This window comes from Muntiacus reevesi, chromosome X, assembly GCF_963930625.1.
Source record: "Muntiacus reevesi chromosome X, mMunRee1.1, whole genome shotgun sequence".
NCBI lineage: Eukaryota > Metazoa > Chordata > Mammalia > Artiodactyla > Cervidae > Muntiacus > Muntiacus reevesi.
Genome location: NC_089271.1, coordinates 85812247 through 85829131, shown reverse-complemented (window position 1 = coordinate 85829131; position 16885 = coordinate 85812247). Strand labels below are relative to the sequence as shown.

Here is a 16885-nt window from a genome sequence, read left to right as displayed (position 1 = left end):
AGCTATGATAATTCATAAAATAACTTATTCACTTAATCTGATTACAGTCAAACAAAAGATAATAAAGAAAATATATAATGTTTAATATACAAGTAGACTTCTCTCAAAGAAGAGACACAATCCTTTAAAAGTTTTTTTTTTTTTTAATTGATCTTTTGTTTTTACTTTTAAGCAAACCACAGCTCTCTGATTTCCTCTTCCAACATTCCCATGGAAGGAAGAATTCTCATCAGGAAAATGTGGCATCAAGTTGTACCTTTCTTTAATGTTTATGAATCCACAAGCAAATTTTTAAAAAACATGTCATATTTAAAGAGGGAAGTGGTAAACTGCTGATGAAATACTACAATTAATATTCAAACCACAAAACAAAAACTCTGTAAAAGGTTTGAAAACACTGTAAAATGCTATACACAAATTTAAAAAATTTAAAACTGCCAGTAATCATTTTTTGTTTATGGCTATCATCACGTAAAATGAATGCGTGTAACTGAAGCAAATGAGCAAATGAAAAGGGTAGTAGAGGAAAATATCAAAACGGTTAAACTGTGAAAATGTTAGGCGCTCAGCCATGTCCGACTCTTTGTGACCCCTTGGACTGTAGCCCACCAGGCTCCTCTGTCCATGGAATTCTCCAGGCAAGAATACTGGTTTGCCATTTCCTTCTCCAGGGGATCTTCCCAACCCAGGGATCGAACCCACATCTCCCACATTGTAGGCAGATTCTCTACCACCTGAGCCACCAGGAAAACCCTTCAAAAAGGTAAACTGGGGATCAAATCATAAAGGGCCTTACTCTTATAAGGATACTGGTTTTTGTATCCTGAGGGAATTAGGAAGCCATGGGAGAGATTTGAGAAGCTATGGAGAGATGTGAGAACCCAAGTGACATGATGTTGTTCAGGTTTTAAATGGGTAATATTTGAGAATACACTGTAGAGGGTCATGGTGGAAGGAAGGAGACAAGTAAGGAACTCTGTTAATCATAATAGCTCTACCACTCTTGTAGCAGCCTAGGTGAGGCTTCAACTAGTGTGGGACCAGTGAAGGTGGTAAGTAATGGTCAGCTTTTACAAGTACCTTATTTTGAAGGGAGAGCTTATGGGTTTCCTAGAGAATTAAATGTGGAATGTGACAGAGAGAGAGTAATCAAGGATAATCCTAAAGTGTTTGGCCCAAGTAACTGAAGAGATGGATATACCATAGACTGAGAAGGGAAAGACACCGGGAGGAACAAGTCTGGAGGAGAAAATTAACAGCTTAGTTTCTGGATATGTTAATTTGAGAAGTCTACTGACCATCCAGGGAGAGATGCTGATTATGAAACACGACTATGAGAGTCGAGTTCAGACATGAGGACTAACCTAGAGAAAAATTTGAGAATTGTGAGCATACAAATGGAATGTAAAGCCATAGAACTGGTTGCAAAAACAAAAGAAGATAGTGTGTAGAGAAGAGAAGATGCCAACGACTGATCCCTGGGCCCCTACAACATTTAAAAGTTGTGGACACAAAAAGGAATCAGCTATGGTGAAACAGATCACCAGCCCAGGTGGGATGCATGAGTCAAGTGCTCGGGCCTGGTGGGCTGGGAAGACCCAGAGGAATCGGGTGGAGAGGGAAGTGGGAGGGGGGATTGGGATGGGGAATACGTGTAACTCTATGGCTGATTCATATCAATGTATGACAAAACCCACTGAAAAATTAAAAAAAAAAAAAAAAGGAATCAGCAAAGAAAACTGAAAAGCAGCATACGAAGAGTTTGGAGAAAAACCAAATTAATGCCCCAGAGGGGTAAAAGGAGGCAGATGTATAACCAACTGCATCAAACACTGCTGGTAGGCTGGTTAAGATAAGAACTGAGAACTGGAAGAAAAAAAAAAAGAACTGAGAACTGAACATGGGGCTCAGCAGCATGAAGATCTTTGGTGACACTGATAAGACTCGTTTTGTTATGTTTTTTTCATTTATTTATATTAGTTGGAGGTTAATCACTTTACAATACTATAGTGGTTTTTGCCATACAGTGATATGAATCAGCCATGAATTTACACACGTGTTCCCCATCCTGAATCCCCCTCCCACCTCCCTCCCCATCCCATCCCTCTGGGTCATCCTAGTGCACCAGCCCTGAGCACTTCTCTCATGCATCCAACCTGGACCGGCAATCTGTTTCACAATTGATAATATACATGTTTCAATGCTATTCTCTCAAATCATCCAACCCTCACCTTCTCCCACAGAGTCCAAAAGTCTGCTCTATACATCTGTGTCTCTTTTTCTGTCTTGCATATAGGGTTATCATTTCCATCTTTCTAAATTCCATATATATGCATTAGTATACTGCATTGGTGTTTTTCTTCCTGACTTACTTCACTATGTATAATAGGCTCCAGTTTCATCCATCTCATTAGAACTGATTCAAATGAATTCTTTTTAATGGCTGAGTAATATTCCATGGTGTATATGTACCACAGCTTCCTTATCCATTCGTCTGCTGATGGGCATCTAGGTTGCTTCCATCTCCTGGCTATTGTAAACAGTGCTGGGATGAACATTGGGGTGCACGTGTCTCTTTCAATTCTGGTTTCCTCAGTGTGTATGCCTAGCAGTGGGATTGCTGGGTCGTATGGTAGTTCTACTTTCACTTTTTTAAGGAATCTCCACACTGTTCTCCATAGTGGCTGTACTAGTTTGCATTCCCACCAATAGTGTAAGAGGGTTCCCTTTTCTCCACACCCTCTCCAGCATTTATTGCTTGTAGACTTTTGGATAGCAGCCATTCTGACTGGCGTGTAGTGGTACCTCATTGTGGTTTTGATTTGCATTTCTCTGATAATCACTGATGTTGGGCATCTTTTCATGAGTTTGTTAGCCATCTGTATGTCTTCTTCAGAAAAATGTCTGCTTAGTTCTTTGGCCCATTTTTTGATTGGGCCATTTATTTTTCTGGAATTGAGCTGCAGGAGCTGCTTGTATATTTTTGAGATTAGTTCTTTGTCAGTTGCTTCGTTTGCTATTATTTTCTCCCATTCTGAAGGCTGTCTTTTCACCTTGCTTATAGTTTCCCTCGTTGTGCAAAAGCTTTTAAGTTTCATTAGGTCCCATTTGTTTATTTTTGCTTTATATCCAATATTCTGGGAGGTGGGTCATAGAGGATCCTGCAGTGATTTATGTCAGAGAATGTTTTGCCTATGTTTTCCTCTAGAGTTTCTGGTCTTACGTTTAGATCTTTAATCCATTTCGAATTTGTTTTTGTGTATGGTGTTAGAAAGTGTTCTATTTTCATTCTTTTACAAGTGGTTCACCAGTTTTCCCAGCACAACTTGTTAAAGAGACTGTCTTTTCTCCATTGTATATTCTTGCCTCCTTTGTCGAAGATAAGGTGTCCATAGGTGCATGGATTTATCTCTAGGTTTTCCATTTTGTTCCACTCATAGATTTCCAGTATTCTTAACCTTTTAGTTGGAGATCTTTAGAACTCTTTTAGTCCTTAACTCAAAATGAATAGATAGTCACACACACCAAAAAACCTGCCATGATAAGTGGAATAGAACTAGAAATGAATAAATCATGATTCGGGATCTTCACTACTTTGATCAAGCAAATCAATTCAATATGGCCTGAAACCTCATCTCTCCTGTTACTATAAACTGTTGAAAAATCAAAATATTATATTCATATCTAAGAAATAATCTAGACCACAAACTAGAAAATATTTAATATAAGAAGCATGCGAGAAGGAGGAGGTAAATGGCGGAGGAATAGGACGGTGAGACCACTTTCTCCCCTACAAATCCATTGAAAGAACATTTGAACGGTGAGCAAACTACACAAAACAACTTCTGACCACTAGCAGAAGATAACAGGCACCCAGAAAAGCAGCCCATAGTCTTAGAAAGGAGATAGGACAAAATGCAAAAGACAAGAAGAGAAACAAAAGAGCTAGGGACGGAGACCCATCCCGGGAAGGAAGTCGTAATAGAGGAAGTTTCCAAACACCAGGAAACTCTCTCACTGGTGGGTCTGGGGGAAGTTTTCGAATCTCAGAGGGCAACCTAACTGGGAGGAAAAATAAATAAAGCCCACAGATTACATGCCTAAAAGCAACTTCCAGCAGAAGAGTACCCCAGACGCCCACATCTGCCACCAGCAAGTGGGGGCGGAACGGAGAGGAGCTGGCGGCATTGCTTAGGGTAAGGACAGGGCCTGAATGCCCTGAGGGCAATCGGAGGGAGGTAACACAAGATAGCTACTTAAACTGTGGGATAGCAAGAAAGAGAGAGAAAATTAACCGGCCCAAACACCCTGCAGGCCCGTTTGCAGAACAAAGGAAGAACTGAGATATCCCAGAGAAGAGCTAGCGGGTGGCGGACCGGCCCATCCCGCACCGGAGGCAGGAGGCAGGGGGGAGGAGAAAGGGGCAAACTTGGCCCCAGAGATGGCACCCCCTACCAAACTGCAAACAGGCTCCCAGTTTCTAACCAAAGACTTCCTGAGATTCTGGATGGCCGACATCCACCGGGAGGGTCGCACCTAGAGGCCAGCTCCTGAGAACAGACATAAGGCGCACCCAACTGGTGTGTGCGTGCGGAAACTGAGGCTGGGACCAGGGAGGGGATAAGGTGCACGGCACCCAGGGAGGCTGCACTCGTCAAGCTCCTGGCTGCCTGAGCTGCTCGGCTGGGGAAGGCACAAAACGCAGGCCCAACGAGTCCACACTTTTGTGGAATACCCCAAAACTGGAATCACACGCAACGCAGGGCCTGCTCCATATAGAGCAGCCGGGAGCCTGAGCAGTGTAGATGGGGAAAGCATACACCCGTGAGTGGGGGCAAACCCAGTGTGGCCGGAACACTGCGAGTGCTCCCTACATAGGCCAGTGACATTTGTCTGCAGCGCCCCTCCCTCCCCGCACGCAGCACGACTGAACAAGCGAACCCGAACAAGAGACTACCTCCACCCACGTGTGTCAGGGTGGAAATTAGACACTGAAGAGACCGGCAAAAAGAAACCAAGTAAACAAAGGGAACCGCTTCAGAAGTGACCGGTGAAACAGATTAAAATCCCTGTAGGTAACACCGATGACACCTGAAGGGGCCTACGGATATCGAGAAGTATAAGCTGGAATGAGGAGCTATCTGAAACAACCGAATCCACACTGAACCGCAACACCTCCAGAGAAACTCTTACATATATTTTTACTTTTTTTTTTTAAATAAAAAAAATCTTTTCTTTCTTTTTTTTTTAAATTTTCTCTTATTTTCTTTTAAAATTCCCTATTACTCCTCCATTACACCTTAACTTTCATTATCATTTTCATCGTTTTTACTATTTTTTTAATTAGAAACAATTTTTTTCCTTTTTTTAATTTTTTTTCTCTTATTTTCTTTAAAAGTCCTCTATTACTCCTCTATTTCTCCTTCATTTTCATTTCACAAAAAACTTGCAAAAAAAAAAAGAAGAGGCCCTATTTTTAAACCAAACTACATATACATTTCTAAAATTTTTTGTGTTTTTGTTTTTAATATGGTATTTTTAAGAGTCTATCCTCCACTCTAGATTTAATCACTGCTTTTCAGTATTTGATATCAATTTTGGACATTTAAGAAACCAATATTCAGTATTTATTTTTACTCAAGAGTGTGTTGATTATTCTCTCCCACTTTTTTTTTTTCTCTCCCACTTTTGACTCTCCATTTTTGCCTTAAGATCACCACTATTTCCTCCCTCCCCTTTCTCTTTCCAACCCAATTCTGTGAATCTCTGTGGGTGTCTGGGCTATGGAGAACACTTTGGGAACAGAGAACTGCATAGATCTGTCTCTCTCCTCTTGAGTCCCCCTTTTTCTGCTCCTGCTCATCTCTATCTCCCTCCTCCCTCTCCTCTCCTTCAAGTAACTCTGTGAAAATCTCTGGGTGTCCTCACAGTGGAGAATCTTTTCACCATTAACCTAGAAGTTTTATTATCAGTGCTGTATGCTTGGAGAAGTCTTGAGACTACTGGAAGAATAAGACTAAAATCCAGAGGCAGGAGACTTAAGCCCAAAACCTGAGAACACGAGAAAACTCCTGACTACAGGGAACATTAAGTAATAAGAGACCATCCAAAAGCCACCATGCCTACACTGAAACCAACCACCACCCAAGAGCCAATAAGATCCAGAGCAAGACACACCACGCAAATTTTTTTTCTCCAGCAACGCAGGAACATAATCCTGAGCGTCAACATACAGGCTGCCCAAAGTCACACCTAACACACAGACCCATCTCAAAACTCACTACTGGACACTGCATTGCACTCCAGAGAGAAGAAATCCAGTTCCATGCACCAGAACACCGATGCAAGCTTCCCTAACCAGGAAACCTTGACAAGCCAATCGTCCAACTCCACCCACTGGGTGAAACCTCCACAATAAAAAGAAATGACAGACCACCAGAATATAGAAAGCCCACTCCAGACATAGCAATCTGAACAAGATGAAAAGGCAAAGAAACACCCAACAGGTAAAGGAACATGAAAAATGCTCACCAAGGCAAACAAAAGAGGAGGAGATAGGGAATCTACCTGAAAACGAATTTAGAATAGTGATAATAAAAATGATTCAAAATCTTGAAAACAAAATGGAGTTACAGATAAAAAGCCTAGAGACAAGGATTAAAAAGATGCAAGAAATATTTAAAAAGGACCTAGAAGAAATAAAAGACAGTCAATTAAAAATGAATAATGCAATAAATGAGACCAAAAACACTCTGGAGGGAACCAACAGCAGAATAACAGAGATAGAAGATAGGATAAGTGAGGTGAACGATAAAATGGTGGAAATAAATGAAGTAGAGAGGAAAAAAGAATCAAAAGAAATGAGGACAACCTCAGGGACCTCTGGGACAATGTGAAACACCCCAACATTCAAATCATAGGAGTCCCAGAAGAAGACAAAAAGAAAGGCCATGAGAAAATGCTCGAGGAGATAATAGCTGAAAAGTTCCCTAAAAGGGGGAAGGAAATAGATATACAGGTCCAAGAAACCCAGAGAGTCCCAAACAGGATAAATCCAAGGCGAAACACCCCAAGACACATATTAATAAAATTAACAAAGATCAAACACAAAGAACAAATATTAAAAACAGCAAGGGAGAAACAACAAATAACACACAAAGGGATTCCCGTAAGGATAACAGCTAATCTATCAATAGAAACCCTTCAGGCCAGAAGGGAATGGCAGGACATACTTAAAATAATGAAAGACAATAACTTACAACCTAGATTACTGTACCCAGCAAGGATCTCACTCAGATATGAAGGAGAACTCAAAAGCTTTACAGACAAGCAAAAGCTGACAGAATTCGGCACCACCAAACAGCTCTTCAACAAATGCTAAAGGATCTTCCCTAGACAGGGAGCACAGAAAGGTTGTATAAACGTGAACCCAAAACAACAAAGAAAATGGCAACAGGACCATACCTATCAATAATTACCTTAAATAAATGGGTTGAATGCCCCAACCAAAAGACAAAGACTGACTGAATGGATACAAAAACAAGACCCATATATACGCTGTCTACAAGAGACCCACCTCAAAACAAGGGACACATCCAGACTAAAAGTGAAGGGCTGGAAAATAATATTTCACACAAACTGAGACCAAGAGAAAGCAGGAGTAGCAATACTCATATCAGATTAAATAGACTTTAAAATAAAGGCTGTGAAAAGAGACAAAGGACACTACATAATGATCAGAGGATCAATCCAAGAAGAAGATATAACAATTATAAATATATATGCACCCAACATAGGAGCGCCACAATATGTAAGGCAATTGCTAACGATAATGAAAGAGGAAATTAACAGTAAGACAATAATACTGGGAGACTTTAATACCCCATTCACAACTATGGATAGATCAACTAAACAGAAAATTAACAAGGAAACACAAACTTTAAATGACACAACGGACCAGCTAGACCTAATTGATATCTATAGGACATTTCACCCCAAAACAGACAATTTCACCTTTTTCTCAAGTGCACACGGAACCTTCTCCAGAATAGATCACATCCTGGGCCATAAATCTAGCCTTGGGAAATTCAAAAATATTGAAATCATTCCATTCATCTTTTCTGACCACAGTGCAGTAAGCTTAGATCTCAATTACAGGAAAAAAAATATTAAAAAATCAAACATATGGAGGCTAAATAACACACTTTTCAATAGTCAACAAATCATAGAAGAAATCAAAAAAGAAATCAAAATATGCATAGAAATGAATGAAAATGAAAACACAACAACCCAGAACCTATGGGACACTGTAAAAGCAGTGTTAAGGGGAAGGTTCATAGCATTACAGGCTTACCTGAAGAAACAAGAAAAAAGTCAAATAAATAACCTAACTCTACACCTAAAGCAACTAGAGAAAGAAGAAATGAAGAACTCCAGGGTTAGTAGAAGGAAAGAAATCTTAAAAATTAGGGCAGAAATAAGGTCAAAAGAAACTAAGGAGACCATAGCAAAAATCAACAAAGCTAAAACCTGGTTTTTTGAAAAAATAAACAAAATTGACAAACTGTTAGCAAGACTCATTAAGAAACAAACGGAGAAGAACCAAATTAACAAAATTAGAAATGAAAATGGAGAGATCACAGCACACAACACTGAAATACAAAGGATCATAAGAGACTACTACCAGCAGCTCTATGCCAATAAAATGGACAACTTGGAAGAAATGGACAAATTCTTAGAAAAGTATCACTTTCCAAAACTGAACCAGAAAGAAATAGATCTTAACAGACCCATCACAAGCAAGGAAATCGAAACTGTAATCAAGAATCTTCCAGCAAACAAAAGCCCAGGACCAGATGACTTCACAGCTGAATTCTACCAAAAATTTAGAGTAGAGCTAACACCTATCTTACTCAAACTCTTCCAGAAAATTGCAGAAGAAAGTAAACTTCCAAACTCATTCTATGGGTCCACCATCACCCTAATTCCAAAACCAGACAAAGATGCCACAAAAAAAGAAAACTACAGGCCAATATCACTGATGAACATAGATGCAAAAATCCTTAACAAAATTCTAGCAAACAGAATCCAATAACATATTAAAAAAATCATACATCATGACCAAGTGGGCTTTATCCCAGGAATGCAAGGATTCTTTAATATCCACAAATCAATCAACGTAATACACCACATTAACAAATTGAAAGATAAAAACCATATGATTAGCTCAATAGATGCAGAAAAAGCCTTTGACAAAATTCAACATCCATTTATGATTAAAACTCTCCAGAAAGCAAGAATAGAAGGAACATATCTCAACATAATGAAAGCTATATATGACAAACCCACAGCAAGCATTACCCTCAGTGAGGAAAAATTGAAAGCATTTTCCCTAAAATCAGGAACAAGACAAGGGTGTCCACTCTCACCACTACTATTCAACATAGTTTTGGAAGTGTTGGCCACAGAATCAGAGCAGAAAAAGAAGTAAAAGGAATCTAGACAGGAAAAGAAGAAGTGAAACTCTCGCTGTTTGCAGATGACATGATCTTCTACATAGAAAACCCTAAAGACTCTTCCAGAAAATTACTAGAGCTAATCAACGAATATAGTAAAGTTGCAGGATATAAAATTAACACACAGAAATCCCTTGCATTCCTATACACTGACAATGAGAAAACAGACAGAGAAATTAAGGAAACAATACATTCACCATTGCAACAAAAAGAATAAAATACTTAGGAGTATATTTACCTAAAGAAACAAAAGACCTATACATAGAAAACTATAAAACACTGATGAAAGAAATCAAAGAGGACAAAAATAAATGGAGAAATATACCGTGTTCATGAATTGGAAGAATCAATATTGTCAAAATGACTATACTACCCAAAGCAATCTATAGATTCAATGCAATCCCTATCAAGCTATCAACGGTATTTTTCACAGAACGAGAACAAATAATTTCACAATTTGTATGGAAATATAAGAAAAAACCTCAAATAGCCAAAGTAATCTTGAGAAAGAAGAATGGAACTGGAGGAATCAACCTGCCTGGCCTCAGGCTGTACTACAAAGCCACAGTCATCAAGACAGTATGGTACTGGCACAAAGACAGAAATATAGATCAATGGAACAGAATAGAAAGCCCAGAGATAAATCCACGAACCTATGGACACCTTATCTTTGACAAAGGAGGCAAGAATATACAATGGAAAAAAACCTCTTCAACAAGTGGTGCTGGGAAAACTGGTCAACCACTTGTAAAAGAATGAAACTAGAACACTTTCTAACACCATACACAAAAATAAACTCAAAATGGATTAAAGATCTAAATGTAAGATCACAAACTATAAAACTCCTAGAGGAGAACATAGGCAGAACACTCTCTGACATAAATCACAGGAGGATCCTCTATGACCCACCTCCCAGAATATTGGAAATAAAAGCAAAAAGAAACAAATGGGACTTAATTAAACTTAACAGCTTTTGTACAACAAAGGAAACTATAAGCAAGGTGAAAAGACAGCCCTCAGATTGGGAGAAAATAATAGCAAATGAAGAAACAAAGGATTAATCTCAAAAATATACAAGCAACTCCTTTTTTTTTTTTTTTTTAATTTTACAGTGGGTTTTGTCATACATTGATATGAATCAGCCATAGAGTTACACAAATTCCCCATCCCGATCCCCCCTCCCACCTCCCTCTCCACCCGATTCCTCTGGATCTTCCCAGCCCAACAGGCCCGAACTCATGCCTCCCACCTGGGCTGGTGGTCTGTTTCACCACAGATAATATACATGCTGTTCTTTCGAAACATCCCACCCTCCCCTTCTCCCACAGAGTTCAAAAGTCTGTTCTATACTTCTGCGTCTCTTCTTCTGCCCTGCATATAGGGCCATCGTTACCATCTTTCTAAATTCCGTATATATGTGTTAGTATACTGTAACGTTCTTTATCTTTCTGGCTCACCTCACTCTGTATAATGGGCTCCAGTTTCATCCATCTCATTAGAACTGATTCAAATGAATTCTTTTTAATGGCTGAGTAATATTCCATGGTGTATATGTACCACAGCTTCCTTATCCATTCATCTGCTGATGGGCATCTAGGTTGCTTCCATGTCCTGGCTATTATAAACAGTGCTGCGATGAACATTGGGGTGCACGTGTCTCTTTCAGATCTGGATTCCTCAGTGTGTATGCCCAGAAGTGGTATTGCTGGGTCATATGGTAGTTCTATTTCCAGTTTTTTAAGAAATCTCCACACTGTTTTCCATAGTGGCTGTACTAGTTTGCATTCCCACCAACAGTGTAAGAGGGTTCCCTTTTCTCCACACCCTCTCCAGCATTTATTGACAAGCAACTCCTGAAGCTCAATTCCAGAAAAATAAATGACACAATCAAAAAATGGGCCAAAGAACTAAACAAACATTTCTCCAAAGAAGACATACAGATGGCTAACAAACACATGAAAAGATGCTCAACATCACTTATTATCAGAGAAATGCAAATCAAAACCACATTGAGGTACCACTACACGCCAGTCAAAATAGCTGCTATCCAAAAGTCTACAACCAATAAATGCTGGAGAGGGTGTGCAGAAAAGGGAACCCTCTTACACTGTTGGTGGGAATGCAAACTAGTACAGCTGCTATGGAGAACAGTGTGGAGATTTCTTAAAAAACTGGAAATAGAACTGCCATATGACCCAGGAATCCCACTTCTGGGCATACACACCGAGGAAACCAGATCTGAAAGAGACACATGCACTGCAGTGTTCATCGCAGCACTGTTTATAACAGCCAGGACATGGAAGCAACCTAGATGTCCATCAGCAGACCATTGGATAAGGAAGCTGTGGTACATATACACCATGGAATATTACTCAGCCGTTAAAAAGAATTCATTTGAATCAGTTCTAATGAGATGGATGAAACTGGAGCCCATTATACAGAATGAAGTAAGCCAGAAAGATAAAGACCAATACAGTATACTAACACATATATATGAAATTTAGAAAGATGGCAACGATAACCCTATATGCAAAACAGAAAAAGAGATACAGATATATAGAACAGACTTTTGGACTCTGTGGGAGAAGGCGAGGGTGGGATGTTTTGAAAGAACAGCATCTAAACACGTATATTATCAAGGGTGAAACAGATCACCAGCCCAGGTTGGATGCATGAGACAAGTGCTCAGGGCTGGTGCACTGGGAAGACCCAGAGGAGACGGGTGGAGAGGGAGGTGGGAGGGGGGATCAGGATGGGGAATACATGTAAATCCATGGCTGATTCATGTCAATATATGGCAAAAACCACTACAATATTGTAAAGTAATTGGCCTCCAACTAAAAAAAAATAAATGGAAAAATAAATAAATAAAAGCCAAAAAAAAAAAAAAACAAGAAGCATGCTAGAAAATACAGATGGTATGACTACTGATAATAAAACAAACTTGGAGGAATTAATTCTTCTGTCTCCTCTGTTTTTTTTTTTTTTTTTTTTTTTTACAACATTGTGTCCTCTAAACTCTATTTCATATACCTAACAAGATACCTTATATTGTTTTCAGAGAAGTAGACTTAGGCCTGTTTTGCTTTATAGAAGAGAAGCACAATTTAGGTAGTTAAAAAACTGATCCAACGTGCCACAGACTACTGAAAAACAGAGAATGAAAATAAATAAGACAGTCCCTCTTTTAGGAGCTCATAGTGGAAGAGACAAACATATTATAGCTCAAAAAAACAGATACTTTTAAAAACAGTTTTGTTATATCAACAAGTTTCTGGCCTCTCCCTTATGTGATATAAATACAGTCCATACAAACAGCCCTACTTACAACCCAGTGCTATGCACTTGAAAATTATAACAAAATCAGGGGGTCTAACTTACCATCATTTTTTCAAATAAATCCAGTACTTCCTTTTCAGACAAATTCAAAGATCGTTCATCGTATAATGGCTGAGCAGCTGGAAACTCACTCATCGCAACTTGAGAATCAAGAGGATGTTGTATAAGAAGTTTTTCCTTTTTTACAGTAGATTTTCTGAAACTTGTAATTCGGTCACGCTGCAAACAGAAACAAAACAAGAAGCCCTAAGGAAGAGATCAAGAATCACCAACGTGAAGAACCAAAATATCAAAATGGCACTTAGGATAATATATATTATTATTGTCTTTTTGACAAAATGTTATTTTAAGCAGCAAGCTCCACTTAGAGACTGTACTACTGTGAAACCCTGAAATAGCTCGATAGCCTCAGAAATCTAGGGGGTGAAAAGTATTCCTCAAAAGTGAAACTTAGGTCCTTGTCATTGCTGTTTTGCACAGTAAATAGGTGAGAAAAGTCTGGTCTCAAAGTCATGTGGTGGTTTGAGGGAGAATGTGTCTCTGGCAGCAACTTTGAAACTGTGAGGGAAGAAAAAGAAAAGAATATTCAATTCTAAGGGGGAAATTATACTAACATTTCTCTTCTTCAAAGTGCCAAAATAATTGTGACAAGTATCTATGAGCACTTTGGCAATGTAGTGGTAGAATATTAATGGTTAAGAGCATGGACTATGGAGCCAGACTCCCTGGGTTTCAATCTGCAATTCACTAGGTCGGTTACCCTGTGCAAACTCCTTGGTCTCCAACTGTCTCCTCATGTCTAAAATAGGGTAACAAGTTAATACATATACAAGGAAGGAAGGGAAGGGAAGAAGGGAGGGGAGAGAGAGAAAGCGAGAAAAGAGTTACTGTGAGATCTAAAGATACATGTGTAGGGTACTTAGCTGCTATTTATTACTATTGCTGTTTTTACTATTATTACCCTCACCTTTTTCCTCCCTAAAAAGTGGGACCAACAAGGAAGCAGAACAAAATTAAAAACATTATCTATTCCATTTTCTGGAAATATAACACAAACAGAAATATCTTATTCCTAAAACACTACTATGAAGAACTTGCCATGTTATGGATATTGACTCGGAACCATTGATTCCATGCTCCATCTCTTATAATTAGCTTGCAATTTCACATAAAGTGAGTTAACAACTCCAGTTGCCTGTAAACAGGCCATTCTCTTTTAAACCACAGTATGATGAACATCAAAAATTAGTAATGACCAGAAAACTGAATGCAACTCAGTTTTATTCTGGTTTCTGTTAAGAAGCACATGCATTACTGTCAGCTCATGTCAAACAAGCAGATATGTTAGATAGGATGTCAGTGCCTGTCACTGCCATGTTATCAAGTGCTTATAAATCACTTCAACAATACAAAAAGCATTGCAGACATTCTTACCACAATTTTGTCAACTACTGTTGACCCGCATTAAAAAAAAAAAAAAAACATATCTTTTATTTTCATTCAAAGAACACTTTCTTTTTTATAAAAGGTGTACTTTGAAAGAAATATGAGCAGTTTTAAGCAGCTTATTTAGGATTCCAAAAATGATCTTAGTACACGATTGCTTACAAAGAGATTATGTAAATCAAAATATTTTAGAGCCGGGAAGAAACTTGAAAAGCCATTTAGGCTGACACTCATTCCACAGAAAAAGTGACTTGCTAAATTGACAAGTCCCTGGTTCCTAGCCCAGTGGTCAAATAAAGATTCACTTCTTCAAATCATCTTCTATATTTTCCAATTTTCTTTTAAATTTGAAAGTCTTTGAGGAAAATTAAGTTGGATTAGATATGTAGTATATCTTCAAACAACTCAAAAAAAAATATTAAGCAATCCCAAATAAGCCGAGTACATAACCAAGAATCAAATTTTACTAAAAGATATGGTGGACATAAAGGCATTTAAATATGCAATCAGCCATTAAATCAACATATTTCTATTCCTCTCCTTTCATATCACTTAATATTTATTTTTGCAGTGCTGGCTTATTTTTACTGAATAGCATTATTTACATATATATTTGATCTTCCACTATGCCATTCACTGCGATCTAGAAAATTGGCTGTTGCTTTCAGCTGTATCTTGATAAGAAAATAAAATTAAGCCATATACTTTCACTTCCTTAAATCATGAATAATATTCTACATTATTTGTAGATAGGTAATTTCACAGAGAAAATGACATTGCTTAAAATACCTTTTTTAAAAGTTTAGCTATTAAGTGAAGTCGCTCAGTCGTGTCTGGCTCTTAGCAACCCCATGGACTGTAACCTACCAGGATCCTCCATCCATGGGATTTTCTATGCAAGAGTACTCGAGTGGGTTGGCATTTCCTTCTCCAGGGGATCTTCCTGACCCAGGGATCAAACCCAGGTCTCCCACATTGTAGGCAGATGCTTTACCATCTGAGCATCAAGGAATTAGCTATTTAAGGGCACATTTAAATTTTAAGCCCGTAACTTTTAATAAGTTTTACTACAATAGACTTAGCTCAAAAATACTTGAGGATTTTAAATTTAATAGCACATTTCTGACTAACACAATGAACTTAACTTCCTTTCTATTTTAAATTAATTTCCTTTACTGTTAATATTAATACTTAACATATTCAGGGTCAATTTACATGGCTATTGAGAAAGGAAACATTTGTGCTTTCCAGAATTAGATTTATATAGGTTTTTTAATTGCTTAAGGTGTATCAGGATGGCAATATCAAAATTATTTTGAGATCTCATACAGTTGTTTCTGTTTACATTCAGAAAAAGAAAAGTGTGATTTTTTTGCAGACATCTGCTTTTTTTTTTATTGACAATTCTTCCATCTACTGTACTCTATAAACATCTAGACTTTTTATATTATTACATATATCAATGCTTTAATGTCCACCCACTTTAATAAAAAAGCAACATGCATAAGTAATATAATAACATGCTACTAAGTCCACCTTACCACATCATCTGCCAAAGTTTTTATTTGAATGTTCTATTAAAACCAAAAAAAAAAAAAAAACCTGTCAGATAAGAGAAATTCAAAGATAAAACAAGAAAATACCTGAATGATTCTCATTTTTTCTTTTATCAACTAAAACACTTCAAAAAGAATTAGAAAATTTAAATATATCATATAAACACAAAAATTCTTTACAAGAGAAAAAAACTTTTTAAGGATTAAAAATGACGATTTGGTGGAGGGGGTGTCTCTTTGTTTTTGAAGATGACTCCCAAATTCCCAAAGTCAGATTTGGATCACACATCACTACCACAGTGTTCAAATGTGACATAAGATATAACAAAGTCATAAGCCCTGCCAAGATTTTTCAAAGTTTTAGCATGAATAATCATATTTTTAAGAGACATAAATTTTTTAAAAACATGAACAATAGGAAAAATGTTGCATTTAATTGTAGTGAAATACAATGAAACAGCTCAGTCTAGAAATCAGTTATGGATAGATATTTATAGAACACTTTTATAACTATTCTAGATAACACTGAACTTACCGATTCTGTTAATATATGCTCATTTCTCAAAACCTCCAACACTTTTTTTTGTATGTGGTTTTCTACTTCTAACATTGAGAATCATTGGAAATGGTACATTCCAGTTAAGAAGATACAGTGACTAATTAAAATTACCATACAGCATATATAGGCACAACTACTTGAAGAATTATAGTACAGCAATACTACAGTAATAAAGCAATACTAAAGTAAGCAAGGTAACAGCTAACAACTTAATAATCTTCCAAGATTCAGAAGATACTTCAAGATCTTAGATTAACAAAAGACGAGCCCGAAAGCCATTATATTATAAATATGTTGAAATATGTTAAAGTGCTAGTTAAGAGATGTGATTAGGAAAAAACCAGATTTTTTAAAATCATGTTAGGAACAGAAATCAACCATTCTACAACATCCTATACATTTATTTCCTACAATAGAAGCTGAATGATGTACATCATGCATGCTCACATCCCTTTTAACTAAGAAAAATA

General features: G+C 37.6%; 1 protein-coding gene across 2 annotated transcripts in view; it reads right to left on the bottom strand.

Annotated features, from left to right (window-relative positions):
• Nucleotides 1-16885, bottom strand: part of DIAPH2 (diaphanous related formin 2) — a 969789-nt gene that overhangs the window by 895332 nt on the left and 57572 nt on the right. For both annotated transcript variants that reach the window (XM_065914818.1, XM_065914819.1), the window contains exons 2-3: nt 15842-15874; nt 12897-13073 (exon numbers count right to left, since the gene is read on the bottom strand). In XM_065914818.1, the coding sequence (XP_065770890.1) occupies nt 12897-13073; nt 15842-15874 (210 nt within the window). The remainder of the gene's footprint in view (nt 1-12896; nt 13074-15841; nt 15875-16885) is intronic.